At 41.3% G+C, this 16,779-nt stretch overlaps 1 protein-coding gene across 1 annotated transcript in view; it reads left to right on the top strand.

Annotated features, from left to right (window-relative positions):
- The window catches only part of WDR64 (WD repeat domain 64), a 139,973-nt gene that overhangs the window by 74,974 nt on the left and 48,220 nt on the right, over positions 1-16,779 (top strand). Inside the window, exons 11-12 of the mRNA XM_073336679.1 lie at positions 12,023-12,149; positions 15,223-15,371. Of these exons, the coding sequence (XP_073192780.1) occupies positions 12,023-12,149; positions 15,223-15,371 (276 nt within the window). The remainder of the gene's footprint in view (positions 1-12,022; positions 12,150-15,222; positions 15,372-16,779) is intronic.

Consider the following 16,779-nt stretch of genomic DNA (forward strand, 5'->3'; position numbering starts at 1 on the left):
GTTGACACTTACTCTAACCTACTTTGAAGTCAAATGTCATTCTTTTAAGGATGTATTCATAATGTAGTCATTGGATCTTCCCAAAATATGAGGGCAGCTGAGCTGTAAGCATGATGTTACATTAACTAAAAATCTAATCCAAGATTGTACTGAAGTGTACTGTATATCAATACCATTAAATGTAATCAAGATAATTGGAACAAAGACATTTGGGACAACTGATCCAGTCATCCATTTATTATAGTCCTTTCATGGAAATTATGTAACTCCATGATGTATTTTATCATATACTGCTTAGAGAATCAAAATTAATCCTTCCCTTGCTGATGTAGGTTTCATAACAATTATTTATAGCTATATGTTTTCCTTAGAAATTTAGGGGTTTATTCACACGTCTGGATTATTTAGTGCTTCAAGAATGCTGAATATTTGTTCTTAGTAAGTTAGATCAAAAGCTCAATTTTCCTGCTTTTAGTTTTCCTCGCCCTTTTCTAATATGCAAGCTATCCAGCCTCTTGGTTAGTTTGCCATCGGAAGGTGCAAAGCCCACAAAGGAACTGGAGTTAATTGAAAAGTATATATTTTGGCACATGTATCTGCTTTACATCTCTCCTATTTATATAACATATACTTGAAATGCATGCCTAGAGCCAGTGTGTGACTGCAGGGCTTGAGGGAAATCTCTGTATTAGCTCGTATGTTAAACAATTTAACAGGTACCTTCAAAAATGCAGTCTTTCCTCTTATGGACTCTAATAGTGGTGATCCAGCAGATATTCAGACTCTGGACAGGCATGTGATGATTAAGTATATAAGTATGAAATAGATGGGAACTTATCTAGCTTCTTATTCAGATCCTTGGGGTTTCCACAACTCTGCGGCTACAGAATTGAGCTCCAGAATCTAAGCTTTCTTTTTTTAAACACCTTTCTAGAACTTATGGCTGTGTGATTTGCAAGGGAGAGGGAGCCTTCCAAATGTGAATACGGTGTTGTCTTCCTGAATGTGCAAAAAGCTTCAAACAGTAGGTCCAAGTTGTGAACTCTTCACACTTGCTTAATAAGAAATTGATGGCAATTCTTAGGCCTCTTGTTACTCAGCCTTCCCTCCCCAGTCATCTTTGAGCGTAATACTTTCTTCTCCAACACAACACTTGGGTCTGCTGAGCCCTGATCTCCTGAGACATCAGGCTATTTCTTTTCCTGCCCATCACGGATTATGAAGCCCTAGACTGACAATATTCAGAACTGTGTAACCAGTTCCCCCACTGGCTAGATCCTTTCCGTCCATCTCAATTGGAGTAGTGGTCCAGTACCCACTAATAAGCCAGCAGGTTCTATTAGATTCACATTGCCTATGTCCCTGCTTGATTTCTCTCTAGCATAACTCCATAATCCAGAGATAGGAATCCATTTATACTGGTGCCTGTGAAGCAGGTTGTGACAATACTCCTGTGTTCACACCTTACACACACTTGTAGTAATTTTGCATTGGTCAAGTCTAGTAAGGTATCATTTGAAAACTCATAATTTGCTGGTCAGCATTGTCCTGATAAAATGTGTAGCAATATTGTATGTGAAGTTATAAGATTTCCTTGTATCGCATTATTAACACATGTTCCAAACCCCACAACTCTGTCCAAACTGAGGTTGGCAAATAGGTCTGTCCTAAACAAAGGAGTGTGTGCTCTGCCTAATTTGCATTTTAAGAATTAAATAGTCATCAGGCAGGAAGGGACACAAAGAAAGCTCAAACAAGTAAGAAGCTAGCAGTGGACAATCCTTCCACAGAGACCCTTTGTCTCCTAGTGCCCAGTAGAAAATGTTTTTCAAGAGAGGGACTGAAACCATAAAAAGGAGGGACAAACAGCCCAAGGCACTCCCCACCCGCTGCCCATCACAATCACCACACCTGAAGCAGCAAAGGAAACATTCATTAGACTCTGGGGGAGGGGTCCTAATCTATAGGGTTTGGTCAGTAAAACTGCTGAAAGCATATGGTGAGTAACTTTTTGCTTAAATCTGATATAGTTTGTTAGGTATTAGTCTTACCCAGTATGGCTGTTCTTATGTTATGTACTTGTAGACTCACTCAATCTCTCTTCATAGTTAATAAACATATTTTACTGTTTTATCTAATCCAGTGTGTTTAAATTGAAGTGTCTAAATAATTATTTGAGATCATAAACTGGCATATTATTCCCTTTAAGGAATAACAGACTTAACATATTTTTGTACTGTCTAGGAGAGGGCTGGGCAGTACATAACATATGTTTCTGGGGGGAAATCTGGGACTCGGGGGCGGAAGGGTGTTGGGGTCACGCTACAGTATAACTGAAGCTGATGAGAGCCAGGGTGTAGCTGGCCGGCTGCAGTTCACACAGACACTCAAGGTGTGGTTTGCACACTGGAAGGCTGTTGGTGATCAGACCAGGTGGGAGCTACTTCAGCAAGGCATTGTAAGGAACCCAAGGTTGCAGGGCAGGGGTCACAGCTGCTCATTAGTCTGGGTTGTACCCTGGTATGATGATACTACTAGTTTGGTATTTGATTCCGAAATGTAATAGACAATCTTGAACTTCACCAAATTATCTATTTCATAAGGCATTAATTGCTGAGCCAACTGCTGAATATATTAGGGCTATATCCTCCTTTCCTTAGCCTCCTGAGTAAACCCACTGGCAACAATTTGTTCCTGCATCGTCTAGTAATTAGCTAGAGCTGCAATACCTGGGCTAGATCACCTTCAAGGATCACAGGAGAGACAACTACATTCTCTCCAGATAACTTACTCTGTTAAACACCATGGTAAGCAGAACTGCAGCTTTATCTCGGCTTGATGCATAGTGACCTTTTCTGCCCTTTGAGTACTCTGACACTGGTCACACATATCATGCCGCTCCCTTCTTTGTGAACCTCACGTCCCTATGTCTCTATAGTCTTCGATTAACACTTTCAGACAATTGAGCCATGCAATAATGCGGGGGTTGGGGGGGATCAACACTTCAGCCTAAAAGCAGCTTTTATTCTTCATGTCTCCTGGTCCTGCCTCTGTGCACGGGACTGGACTAGATGAGCTCTCGAGGTCCCTTTCAGCCCTACATTTCAGTGGTTCTGTGTTATGTGTTATATGGTGAATGGGGAAGAATGACTGCTTCGTGCTGCCCCAGAGATGGCTGGATTTTGGTGAGCCTCATTTGTGTAGTTGATGAAGTCCTGTAGCATCATTCAACTCTAAAGATCCTGGCAAGATTAGTTTAGAGTAACTCTAATGTCCCTTAATTAAAATCACTTTGATTTCATATAACTTATAACCGGGCTGATGGGAATTTTAAAGCATAAAAAGGAAGTTTGTCAAGTACTCTTGAGCTTTTAGTAGGGCTCTTAGGGGGGGTCCTCTAGGGTCCCTGCAATTTCACGTCCTCCCCCCTTAAAAACCCAGCAGATTAATAACCTTTTCTTTGATCAGCAAATGCTGGACACGTCTGAGGATGAGGCAAGATGGTCTTGCCTCTCTCTTATCCTCGCAAGCTACCACCATTGCCAATACTTGAGATGAGTCAGGGTCTGGGATGCGTACAGGAGCCATAGCACTGTGGGTACTCTTTTAAGCACATTGGAAGAAGTGTATCAGTTTCAGTGCTTAGATGACCAGCCCCGTTGACATGCAAACAGAGACACCCCTTTCTCCTTAGCTTAAGCAAATGTTCTAGAGATGTTTAAAATAAATAGAGACAGGCCCTGCAACTTTGGTGGAAACAGCTTGAAGTAAAAAGTTTGCTAATTTCAGATACATTTGAGTTGAAGCAGTCACCCTTCTCCTTTCTCCCAATCCTCCCCAGTGTTTTTTAATGTTTTTTTTTGTGTGTGTCCTTTTTCACAGGGCAGAGCCTACTGGCATTTTATCACGAGGGATGCATGCACATAAGTTGCAAGGGCAGTTGGAGCATGTCAGTGTGTGAGGAGAAGTTCTTTAATATATAACTAGAACTGCAAAGTTACTATGAATAACTGTCCCTATGGCAATTACCACTAGTCACCTCCTAAAGTCCACAGTAAATGTGCTCGCATTTGCCTGCTGTCAACGCTTGTCGTGTACGAGTTCATGCACGTGTGTAAATACACAGCAGTGGCATACGTCTCTCAGGAGTGCTTGTGGCACATTGTGTTCAGGTTACTCATGTGAAACGGTTGCTTGCGTAATCTCCCCAGCTCACTGCCACAGGATGGAGAACGAATCAAGGTGAAGCAGGGGGAGGGAGGCAAGAAAGATTTATGAATGCTGTTCTGCTGTTGCCTGAGCTTCTGCTGTCTCATTTAAATCACTATACTCCCTCCACATGATACGGAGATTGGAGACAGGGCAAGCAAGGAGCCCGCACAAAAGTATTTGATTTTCATTCATTCCTATTACTAAATTATTACCGTAAAAAGTTTTGTGAAGGATGTGATATAAAACTAAATTCTCTCCTAGGGGCAGTATTAGGACTTATAAAGCAACTGACGCTAAAGGGAGATGCAGAACCAACTTGATTCAGGTCTTGGAGGCATTTTGTGAACTTAGGTACACACAACGCCTCCTGGAGCTCTAAGGGGAGGGGAGGAGCAGCACCCTTTTATAGTCCAGGGTTGTGTGCCAATGGGTTGCCCACCATGCCTAGCCACATCCTCTCTGGGTTACGTAGTGCTGTTGATGGCACACCCACCCCCTGTTAAGCTCTAGTCTAGCAAAACACTTAATGTTGTCAAGGCTTTGCTGGAATGGGGCTGTGGAGCTGAAGCACCAGGATTCTGGCTGTCTCTGTGTAAGTGCTCGGGGTTGAGAAGCATTACTTTTCAATGGCCTTTGTGCTGCACTAGCGAAAATATGTTCTCCTTCATGGGGATATGCATTGTAACCAATGGTCACTTCCTTGGCAAATGAGTCCCTAAACATCTCCAACAGTGTGCCTTGCTGTGCTTTCTGGCTTTCACTAGATCTGATTTGTTATCTGGTTTTAAATTTTGTCTTCCTCTAGAAGAACCCTTGTCTTTATGCCATGCTGGTACTCAAGCTGTGTGCTGTGATCCTTTTCCCTCTGGTGACCATAGTGAAGCACCTCATATGAGCTCTTTGTCCAGTTACATATGGATTTGCATGATTTAATATTCAGACTCCGAAATAGCAGGTTTCCAGAGTTAACATATGGCTTGGAAGGAGAATAGTCTTGCAGGGCTTGCCTTTTCCTTGCTTTCATTGTCTGACTTGTTAGCATAAAGCACAGTGCTGAAAGTAGATAATACCTCAGACTCAGCCAGCAGACATAAAGCAACTTAGGTTTTCCCAACAGGTATAAAGATTGTCTTCCCTTCATCCTGAGGAGTCATAGAGTTTTTGTTTGTTTTTTAAGGCCAGAAAGGCCTTAGTTTATCTAGTCTGACATCTGTCTGTATAACACAGGATGGAAATTGCACCTTCACTAGAAGCTTTCCAGTACTCCCATTTACAATTTAATTTGAGGAGTTCATGGGAATACCAGGCCGACCTGTCTTCAGTTTGATTTTATCTATTCTACAGCCTTTGGCACAGACATACATGAAACCGGAGTTTATGAAAAGGTTTTATACCTTTTTCTCTTTATTATCTGCAGCAGATTTCTTTTCAATCACTACTGTGATTCCCTAACTTCCTGCTCTTGGATGATTTAAGTTCTTCAGTTATTCCAGTTGTTTCTTGTGGTATTCTGGTGATTCCACTACTTTTCCACACAATGCTGGGAATTCTTCCTGCAGAATTGCCTTAACTTCTAACACTTTCATTCCCATTTTGACTTTCCATTTTTGCTGATCCAGTTGAGTCAGCTTCATAAATTTTTCCACTCACACAAATTTCCTGTTGCAAGTCTTCTCTCTGCCTTGCTATTTCCCTCTACTGCTCCTCCTCAAAGCTTTTGAAGTTGCATGTGTTTACCAAAACCCCAAGTAGATAACCTGAAATGTTAGACTAGTCTTCATCTAACTTTCCAATTTCTGTAGTCTTCTTGAGGGGAGAGTTAAGTAAATACAATTGACATGGTCCTCTGGCCTCTATACTATCTCGGAGAAATACATGTCTGAATGAAAAATTCTTCAGATCAACACACTCTTCCTCAAAACAAATTAAATCTTCAGTTGACATTTCCTTTATACCTGCATTTCCCAAGTAGGCTTCTGTATAACCATTCATGATGTCTGATGTAACCAGCACAATTTTAATACACAACCAGGTTCTGACCCTCCCCCCTTCTATAATTGCTCCAGAAACCTTGGAATTCTATAAGAATTGGTTTGTTTGTTTTTTTTTTTTTTCAGGCACCAATTAGATTGTTTAGTGATGCAGGAAATTTCCAATGACCTTCACATCCATTCCCAGGGCAGGAGAATTCCATTCTACCTTCTGATCTTGTATAACCTTGAATATTTTCAGTCTCCGCATATATTACTGCCTACTTTTATTTTACTATCAAATACACCAGGTTCTAAATTCTGGCTGCCTTTTCTTCTTAGCAATGTTTTCCAAACCAAGAGACCCTCTAAATTTGAAAAATAAAATAAAAAACTCCCTTAATGCTTTTATAATGTTAAAAATACTGAATAGTTCTTAACTGAATGTATAAGCAGTTAGCTTTTGAAGAAATGCTTACTGTCACTTGTGATGCACTTCTTTTTAGATGCTGAGTTTATCATGGGTGAAGACTGTTTCTAACTGAATCAGGGTTCTCTTAAAGTATAGAGCTGCTGCCTACACATTGTACCCAGAAAACACCACATGGTGCCAAAACATTTAAAAACAAACTTTCAAAAGAAGCAAGTAGTATGATATGGTGCTTGAACTGAGGGCGTCGAGACTCCTGGATTCTACATCAGACTCTTAATGCCAACATGCTATGTAGCCTTAAGGAAGTCACTTAAATTCTCTGGCCCAGATGCTCAAAGGTATTTAGCTTCATAACTTCTATTGAAATACCTTTTTGAGGATAGGAGTCTCTGTGCAGAAGTTTATCAAGCTGCAAAATGGAAAGAATACTTACTGTGCTTACCTCACAGAGGTGTTGAGAGGCTTAAATTGTTAAGTAATCAGGTTTTCAGACTGAAGGTGCTCTAGTGCAGAATCTAGAGACATTTTAAACTTTATCTAATAGTAAGTTTGTAAAAGTAGCATTTCCAACAACTGTCTTAAGTCTTCAAAGGGCATCATATTTAGAGCAGTTTTAATATAAGGTGCTAATTCTTCTGAGTCATCCATAATAAATTTGATCCTAACTGCTTTTCCTTGTGAAGTTGACAGATGTCATGTTTTTGTTTTTCTAAATGTTCTTCCTGTCAGATTTGATTTCTTGACACTAGGAGAGATGAACTAAAGAGCAATTACTTTAGAGCTCATACTGACTTCAATGAAAGTTTAATCTGCCCTCTCCCTAAAAGTCAAAGAAGTTTCTAAATTAATAACATCCTGGGGATGGTTGAATTTGAGTTTCACATAAAATGATGGTTTGGGTCACTTCTGAGGTAATACTGGCTGCAAGTAATTTCCTTATAATTTATTGATGACCTCATTATATAGCATGTCATTAAAAGCTTTACAAAATTATATCCCTACAGTGAGCAGAAAGAGATCAAGAAAAAATGCTTTATGTCTAATCTGTTGTATGTTTTTATAGGGTGCCTATGTGTAGTATCTAATATAATAATCAGAAAAGCATTTGGAAATGAGCTCTACTCCTGTTGTCCTAGATATTTGTGCTTTTAACTCTGTTGGTTTCTTTTTTTCTTAGTGTTTCTGTTCCTATCATGACCTTATGCTTATGGGTGGCTTCCACAAGTTTCAGGGCACTGTCCTTTTGCAATAGTCAAGTCAATGTGCAAACAGTGCCTTTTTAGGTCCTTCTTTCCGGTTGCAGAGAGAAGATCCCTTGGGGTTGCATGTATGTAATGCAACAATACCCTTAATCTAGCTGCTAAATGCATCTTTGTTTTTTGAATCCCTCTGACCCACCCTCCCTAAAATGTGCAGCTCTATCCTGGAGATCCACTGGAGAATCTTAACTTGAATGGGAGTTCCCAAAAGTTGCATTTTCTTCTTACCATATGTCACAGGATTACTGGACCCTTTCAGGGGACATGGACCCAGCCCCACCTGTGACTGATCAGTTACCTCCAAGCTCAGGTTATGGGTCAGGTGATAGTCTGATGAGCCCCGGGTCTTATAAAGCCAGCAATAGTTCTGCTGACCTGGAGAGTTGTAGAGAAGCTCTGGTGTGCTGGAACTAGGGTGCTGCCACACTCCCTGGCTTGAAGTAGTAACAGTAAACACATGGTTTCCATCATTAGCACCCCCCCTATAAAAATTGTTCCAGCACCCCCGCTTGCATTAGTTCTTGGATTAGGGCAAGGACCTAGAGAGGCTGAGAGAGAAGAAGAGAAAGCCTTTGTGAATTGTAGCCCCTGGGAGCAGAGGCAATAATTATGCCTAAGATTTGGTCCAATCAATAAATTGTGACCTAAGGCAAGGGCACGGAAACAGACTACATGGCATAGAATTGCTCCCTCCTGGACTGGTGCAGCAGCCCCATAGCTTACACTATATCTATGCCTGCAGCTGCTCATGGCTCTGTTGCAGCTTCACCGAAGTCTGCAGATATCTAAACTCTGTATGTTTCTATAGCTGTGGATGTGGCTGCCCTATTTTTCAAGGTGTCTTACATTATCGTTTTTGATACAAGATTTGAGGAACCATTTAAGCATGTACTGTATAGCATGAGTGTAAAACATTTTAATATACAAAATAAACATGGCCCTGCTGAGGTGCTCCCTTTTGGGGAAAGACTAAATTAAACCTGTCTCTGGCACATTTATTTGGAAGACCTTCATGCTCTTCACCTCTGAGCTCCTCAGAAATCATTGATTTAGTCTCAGTATTTCTGTGAGGTAGGAAAGTATCATTATCCTCATTTTACAGACCAAGGCATAGAGGTGAAGTGAGTTGCTTAAGGTCACACAGGAAATTTGTGGGAGAGCGGGAAACAGAACGCACTTTTCCCAAGTCCCAGTCCAGAGCTTTAGCCACAAGATCACATTCTTTGTCATGTAATAGATGTAACTGCTCCTACCAAATGAAGACAATCCTCAGAATGATTTTGTTTTGCATGCATGTCATCACCTTCCCCCTGTGTTTCTTTCTAAATTGTGGGAGTTTCGTGTGAATGCGCTCGGAAAATAAGACACAGAGACTTCTATAACTTGAAACACTTCAAGAGAGTTGAGGAAGGGGCTGCCCAGCACTGACCACAGTGTTGCAAATCCCAGAATGCAGATGACAGCATGACTATGGTCTCTCTCTCCCTTATGTACAGACTGGTTAGCAGTATATATGCCAACAGTATAGATGTAGCAATGATGAATATGTGCACTCCCGCCTCGTGCTTCTAGGGTATTATATCTGCCCCTGCAGTGTGGAGTTACAATGCCCTCAGCACCCCCAGACAGATACGGCTGTTCCTTCCTTCCCCACTCCAAGCATGAGGCATAAATTCACATATTTCAAGGCTAGAAGGGACCAATATGATCACCTGACCTCCTCAATAATACAGGACACAAACTTTCACCCAGTGTAGTATTTAAAAATCATGAGTCCCTTCCACCCACCACCCTCCCAATAATAAGATTGTCTTAAAGTTCATGAGGTGTGCTTTTTTCAAAAAATAAATAAAACAAATCTCAGGTTCTCTTTGTTAACCTGCTAGAGCCTTTAGGGTGCACTGCTTCACATTTTCAAGCTTTTCTTTTTAAACCGGAAGACTAGAAACTTTTTTTTAAAATGAAAGTTAAGATGCCCATGCAGGCTCTTGACTCTAGCAGATGGGGCTTTAAGAAAGCCACCAAATACTGAGAGACTCTCAGTTAAATTGTGAGCATTGGCAGATCTACAGTGGTTCCATGGTTCTGGCTCATAGACCCATCTATGTGTGGTGGTGTCCTTGGGCCCGTGAATGTGGATTATTTCACTCCATTTATGCAGAGAATATTAACTATCGATCATTGATGGAGAGGGGCCACAACTGAAGACCTTTCAGGTGAGATGTGTTTGTGTGTATAAAATAGATGCATTGGACGTAGCTTCAAATATCCATTAAATTTTTTTTTGGACATCTGGAATTTGAAATGTGTTTTCTGCAGGTGAGGTGCCGTTTCCTTTGCTGACTGAGCTCTGATAATCTGAGCTCTGATAATCTGAATTCCTCTGGTTCCCATGGGATTCAATATAGGGTGGGAGATCAAGCAGTCACAGGTATTGCGCAACGGATGTGATATTAAATGACCTCAAAAAGGCATTAGGCAGCCATCTGGCTCACAACATACAGCAGGAACTCCAGGATCCTAATCAGATTATTTCTATTTTTGGCACAAGCCGAGTCCCCTGGAATTTCTGGGACTCAGTAAATGGAAAAGATAAAAAGTAATATTTTCTTCTAACTTTGCCCTCTGGTGCCAGTGAGATTTTACAAATAGAAGGTATTTAAAATGAAGGTTTTAAAAAAAAATCTGTTAACTGCTGAGTAATCGGTGTGCTTTTTACTGCTGTATTGAAAGGACTGCTGAGTACAGAGTATTTCATTCAAAAACCCTAAATCACTTGGTCACACTGCAAAGCCATCGCAACCTTTTCTTCCAGTGGAAAGATAAGAGTTAATGCCTCTTGCATGTATATTTAAACAATAGACACACCACCCTGCCATGGGTCAAAGGTCAAAGATGGGTGCACCTAGTATAATCTAATGATGCTTTTTAATTACTCCAAGTAACTTGCACATACATGAAAAGATTACCATAGTTTGGCTGTTGAAGGAGACTAGGCATGTATCTGTGCCTGAAGTTGCTAGTGATGGTAGAATAACTTCTAGTGGTATAAGATGTCTGTTTTATTGGGAAATCCTTTGTGCTCAAACATGGAATTATGGCATAACATGGTAGTACTGAGAGCAGTGTGTGTGGACCTCTGGGGGCTACTGCAGTGAGGGATGTGTGTGGAAGCAGGGTGTATTTAAGTGCTCTGTCTTAAATCACTTTTGTTCATTCTTTTCCTGTTGGATTCATTTATGTAAATAAACCTTACTGACTATAGTTAAAGTACTGTATACCTGGTCTGTCATTGGAGAACACAATGTTCTGGCCACAATGTTGAAAATACTATCATCTAGTCTCTGGGGTTTTTTTTATCAGCACGTATATGAGAAGGGTAAAGTAGAGGAAAGTCGAAGTAATCTTGTTAAGGCAGTAGACTAAGACTCAGGAGTGGGACACATTGAGAATTTTCATTCAAAAACCACATATTCCTTGAAACTGAAACTTCATGAAACCAGCTCAGTTTTGATGACTCTCCCAACTCAGTTCCCCCTCCCCCCAAAAAATTATCAATGTTTTTAGTTTCGACACTTTCAAACAAAAAACCTGGTTTCCCAGTTCAAAACCACTTTGTTTCAAAATGTATGCTAATTAGACTAAAACATCGATTAAAAAAGAGGCCAGCATCACAAGACGTTTCAAAAGTACCAAAATGAAACATTTAGATTGATCCAAACCGATAAACCAAAAACCCCAATTTTTTTTGTATGGAAAATTTTTGAGATTTCAATTTTTTGTACCAAACTGAGCCAGGAAAGTTTGAACTCAAACATTTTTGTGTGGGAAAACCATTTCCCATCCAGTGCTTATCATGAGATTAAGATCCTAGCTCCGTCACAGACTGCTTCTGAGACATTGGGCAATTCCAACTCTGTGCTCAGTTTACCCTCTATAAAATGGGATACCGCTGCTCTTTTGGTCTCTCTTGTCTAGTTAGATTGTAAATTCTTCAGGACAGGGACTGTCTCAGACTACATGTTTGTGCATTACCTAATGCACTGGGGCCCTGACCTTTGTTGGGGCTGCTAACTGCTACAGTAATACAAATTATTAATAGTTGGAAATATAATAGTGACACCCATGCACCTTTCTTTTTCCTCCAGGTTTTTAGAGTGTGGGATATACAGACCCTTTCGCTGCTGCAGATCTTCCACGATAGTCAGGGGAAACCTGCAGAAATGCAGATCTATGCCATGATATTTGACAATAATCATGGCACGCTTATTACAGGTGTGTAGACATAATTAGTGAATGAGAAACACATTTCCCCTCATTTTAATTTTTGATTTTCCATATTCTGAAACATCGCTGAAGAAGGTGACAGCAGCATGGCGTGACAGTAGAGAAAGTTAGATATGGGGGATGTACAGAAATCTAGGACATGACAGAAATTTTCTACTCTTGGCTAATGAGGCATTTACAGATGAAGGCTATTTGGCATCCCTCCATTTGATGTGGTGGAGGAGTTTCATTTTATATATAAAATCTGGTTTTCCTTTTAATTTGGAATATGCATGAGAGGCTTAAGATGACAGACACAGAAATGATCTCTCTCAAGCAAAGTTTCCCAAATTTTTGAAAGCTGAGCCCCTCTTCAGGAAAATGAAACCAGTTACACCCTCTTTCAGCCCTGCCATCTGTTGTTGTTTATTTAAATCCCTTGAAAGGGATCTCTCCCCATGTCACTGTTCTTCAGAGAATGTTACAACCACAGTCAGTTCCCAAGACACTCGAGTTTAGAGTGTCTTGCCCTCCAGACTGCTGGAGGCAGGAGCCTGTCAGTCTGGGCGCCAGGAAAAGTGTGTTCTTACATGAGAACAAGAGCTTCCCCCATGGCCTATGCTTTTCCTTTTAAAGGCTCCTGGCTGACATAATGGGGTCCAGCTGCCAGCCCCTCCCTTCTGGCCTGGCAGTTCGAACACACTCTTTGTGAGGTGGCAGGTTCTCTTCCCACCTTCCAGGGAAGCTCCCTGCTTTTTCTGGGGGAAGATGTGAACAACTTATCTTAGAAACCGGGAAGAATGGAAGGCTGCCCATTTCAACATGTTCAGCTTATTCATAAATTATCTGGAAAAAGGGATAAACAGTGAGGTGGCCAAGTTTGCAGATGATACAAAAATCTGTGGAACTTGGTGCCAAAGGATGTTGTAAAGGCCAAAACTATAACTGGATTAAAAAAAGAACTTGATAATTTCATGGAGGATAGGTCCATCCATGGCTATTAGCCAAGATGATCAGGGATGCAACCCCTTGCTCTGGGTGTCCTTAGCCAGTGACTGCCAAATGTTGGGACTAGATGACAGGAGATGGATCACTTGATGATTGCCCTGGTCTGTTCATTCCCTTTGGAGCATCTGGCATTGGCCAGTGTCAGAAAACAGGATACTGGGCTAGATGGACCATTGATCTGACCCACTATGGCCGTTCTTATGTTCTTATTTAAATACTTGGTTCACTGTATCTTGAAGTTCGTCCTCACTAAAGTAAACCCTAGATTCCTGTATAATCTTTACCTTAACCTGCTAACATTTAAAAACTACAAACTGCCATGTCTTCACTAAGATTTTACCTTGCCTTAGTTAACCACTTGTACCTCAACATTTGAGATAACTGGACCCACCTACCAGTCTGATTTGTCAATTACCTTGAGCCTTCTTGAAGGGGGCTTACCACATGTGTCCAGGGTGATTCAGCAGAAGCGCCCTACATTCCTGTAAAGGATGTTAGTCTGCCTGACCTTTCTGTTTAGTCTGGCATTTGATTGAGTCTCTTAAAGTTTGTGTCATCTTATTCTGAAGGCCAGTGAAATAGTTATATGTGAAAATGGTCATTTAAAGTTTTAAATCCTATAGGATTTGCAGATACATAGTTGGATATTTCCTCAGCTGAGGATTTAGTGTGAGATGAATTGTCTCAACTCAGTCTCGCCAAACTGTTCTACAATCCATACAAGGATGATTATGACTAAACACTAAGCCCTGCTAGCGATTCTATTAAAAGGTAAAATGAATTCCTCCTCACTGCCAGAGAGGGCAAGAGACCCAAGTTATGCATAGGAGAACTAATCCTCACTGCCATCTACTTGACATGTATTTACATAGAAGGCTTCAAATTTTAATCCTCTCATGTCCATAAATCATTACAGATACAGATGTTTATGGGTAAGTCCTACTGTCTAACATGCTCTATTTGCATATTTTGACAGATGCACAGTGGTGCTTTCTCCAGTATTGTCCCATATGTCTGGAATCATACCCTGCACCTTGCAGACACCTTCTCCTCCTAAAAAGAAAAGGAGGACTTGTGGCACCTTATAGACTAACCAATTTATTAGAGCATAAGCTTTCGTGAGCTACAGCTCACTTCCTCAGATGCATATCGTCCACGATATGCATCTGAGGAAGTGAGCTGTAGCTCACGAAAGCTTATGCTCTAATAAAGTCCACGATATGCATCTGAGGAAGTGAGCTGTAGCTCACGAAAGCTTATGCTCTAATAAATTGGTTAGTCTCTAAGGTGCCACAAGTCCTCCTTTTCTTTTTGCGAATACAGACTAACACGGCTGTTACTCTGAAACTTCTCCTCCTACAAATCCACTGCTGAACCTAAGTCTTGTACCAGTTCAATTATGTTACGATAAATAAAATGGGAACTTGCATGTGTACACTGCACAAATAGGCGGGTGAGCTTATGCAGTTGAAAACTGACCCTTCTTCAACCTTCTCTCATTTCCCTATGCCATGGTTCATTTTGACTGTAAATGCTCTGATCAAAGAGATGTAGGTTTTATTTGTCTGCAAAGTGCCATGCGTACCTACAGTGCTGCATAAACCAAGGTATTGAAACGACAGCATAGCTTACAGACGGATTTGCTTTGTTCAATAGGAAGTGACTTCTGGGATTGCTTTACTCAGTGAGATTGCTATCAATCAGGATTGAGGAATCAATTTGTTCCTTCCTACACTGGCCCCCTCTGGAACTATAAATCCCCTAGTTCCTATTGATCTGGGGGCTAGAGTTGCCTCTCCCATAAAAATTAGATAGTTGATTGTCTAAGGCAGCAAAATATGATAATATTCCTATTTAGTGATTGTTTGTTGTGCTTGAGAGTGGTGACTATTTTCTACTTTTCTTCAGACAGCAGAAATTCTCTAGAACTAATACAGGCCAGAGGTATCTCTATATTCTCTTGCATAATTCAAATCAAATACAATGGTTTATATAGAGTTGATCCATTTCCGCAAATGGCAGTTTGCACAGTCACATAAATGTTATGTATTAGTACCTCTCTTGCCATTTTCAGGGTCATCTGTCATTGATATTTATCCTCTAACCCGGATGATACAAGACACCAAACAGGTTCCACAAACACATGAAAGAAACATCAACGTACTGGCTTACAACAGGGCTTTTCATCAAGTTCTCACTGTCTGTGCCGAATCTATTGTGAAGGTGAGCACAAACTTGCGCCCTTCAAACTGGGGGAGAAAAGGAATGTTGCAGTTGCTTTTATCACAGATAAATTGTTGAGCAATTAGGCAAGAGTTAATCGTGTTTGTTATGCGAGCCATCATCTCTGCAGCTATTTTTATGCTGTAGCTCTCTAGGGAAGCGGTAATCCCTGCTAAATAAGCCATTTAACATCACAGCAGCATTATTTCTATCAGGTGACCCTTTCAGCTGAACTGCAGAATCAATGTAATTAGTCTCCTCTTTCACATTAGGCACCAGAAGGATGGGTGGGGAGGAGGATCTGGTCTTGATGGTGAACTCCTTTTCCTTCACTTGGCTTTTGTTCCACGCTACACCTACAGGAATGAATCTTGGTATATAAATTTAATTCAGCCTATGAAACAGTGATCATTGGTTATTAAGTGGCTACAAAAAGCTGTTTAATAGCTGTGACTGATATAAGAATGCTTCGGATGAGGAATTTGAGCATGTATACATAGTCCTCGATTCCAGAGCACATCCCTATTCAGGACAGTACTTAGGCATCTGTTTAAAGGTAAGCATGAGCTCATGGCCTATTGCAGCTCAAGGGCTTTCTGAATTGGGACTTAAACAATGAAAAATTACTTTGGAAACTATGTAGAATCTGGAAAAACTACAACACTAGAAGATGATTCCGTATCAAAGGTTAAGCATTCCTCCCCAATTTGCTCTAATCAAGGGTAACGGGCTGATTTGCCCTAAGGGATGGAAGGCCTGGGGCCAGCCAACCCTGCTTACTAAGAAGCTACCCCTGAGAGGAGTCAGGAGATTGCCATTGCCCAATAAAGAGCTATGGGAGGCTGCAGTGAAAGGGGGGGCTCAGGAAGCTGTGGTAGAGACTGAGGAAAGTCTCCTGCAGGGAAGACCCTGAGATGAGGGGAGCTGCCCCAGCGAGGATAACTGGGAATAGCCCGCTAAGGCAGGAAGAAGACCTTGACATGAGTGGAATTTGGAAGGCAAACCCTGAAAGTTGAGCTCTACCTGGGTAAAGCCTAGGAGTGGTGATTGAACTGGAATCCGCTTCTGAGAAGGGGGGCTGGGGACTCCCTACCTAAGGGGAGAAAGACATTGAATGCTAGCATTGGGGTCTTGTAGGCCAAACTGTCTAAGGACTAAATAAATTGGACCCCAGGGGGGAATGTTTTAAATTTAGCTTTAGGCTAGCAGAGTGCAGTTCCTGAGGACCCTGAGAAGGTAGAGGAAACAGGGCATGGTGCTGCAGAGTGACCTCTGTCCACGAGATGGTGCTCTGGAGCAGCTGCCCTGTCACACCAACCTACATGACTTAACTGTCACCTTCCTATTATCCTTTCCCTACTCTCTTCTCTGAACCGTCTTCCATGTGGCTGATGGGCCTGGATCCAGC

The sequence above is a fragment of the Lepidochelys kempii genome, chromosome 3 (assembly GCF_965140265.1).
Source record: "Lepidochelys kempii isolate rLepKem1 chromosome 3, rLepKem1.hap2, whole genome shotgun sequence".
Taxonomy (NCBI): domain Eukaryota; kingdom Metazoa; phylum Chordata; order Testudines; family Cheloniidae; genus Lepidochelys; species Lepidochelys kempii.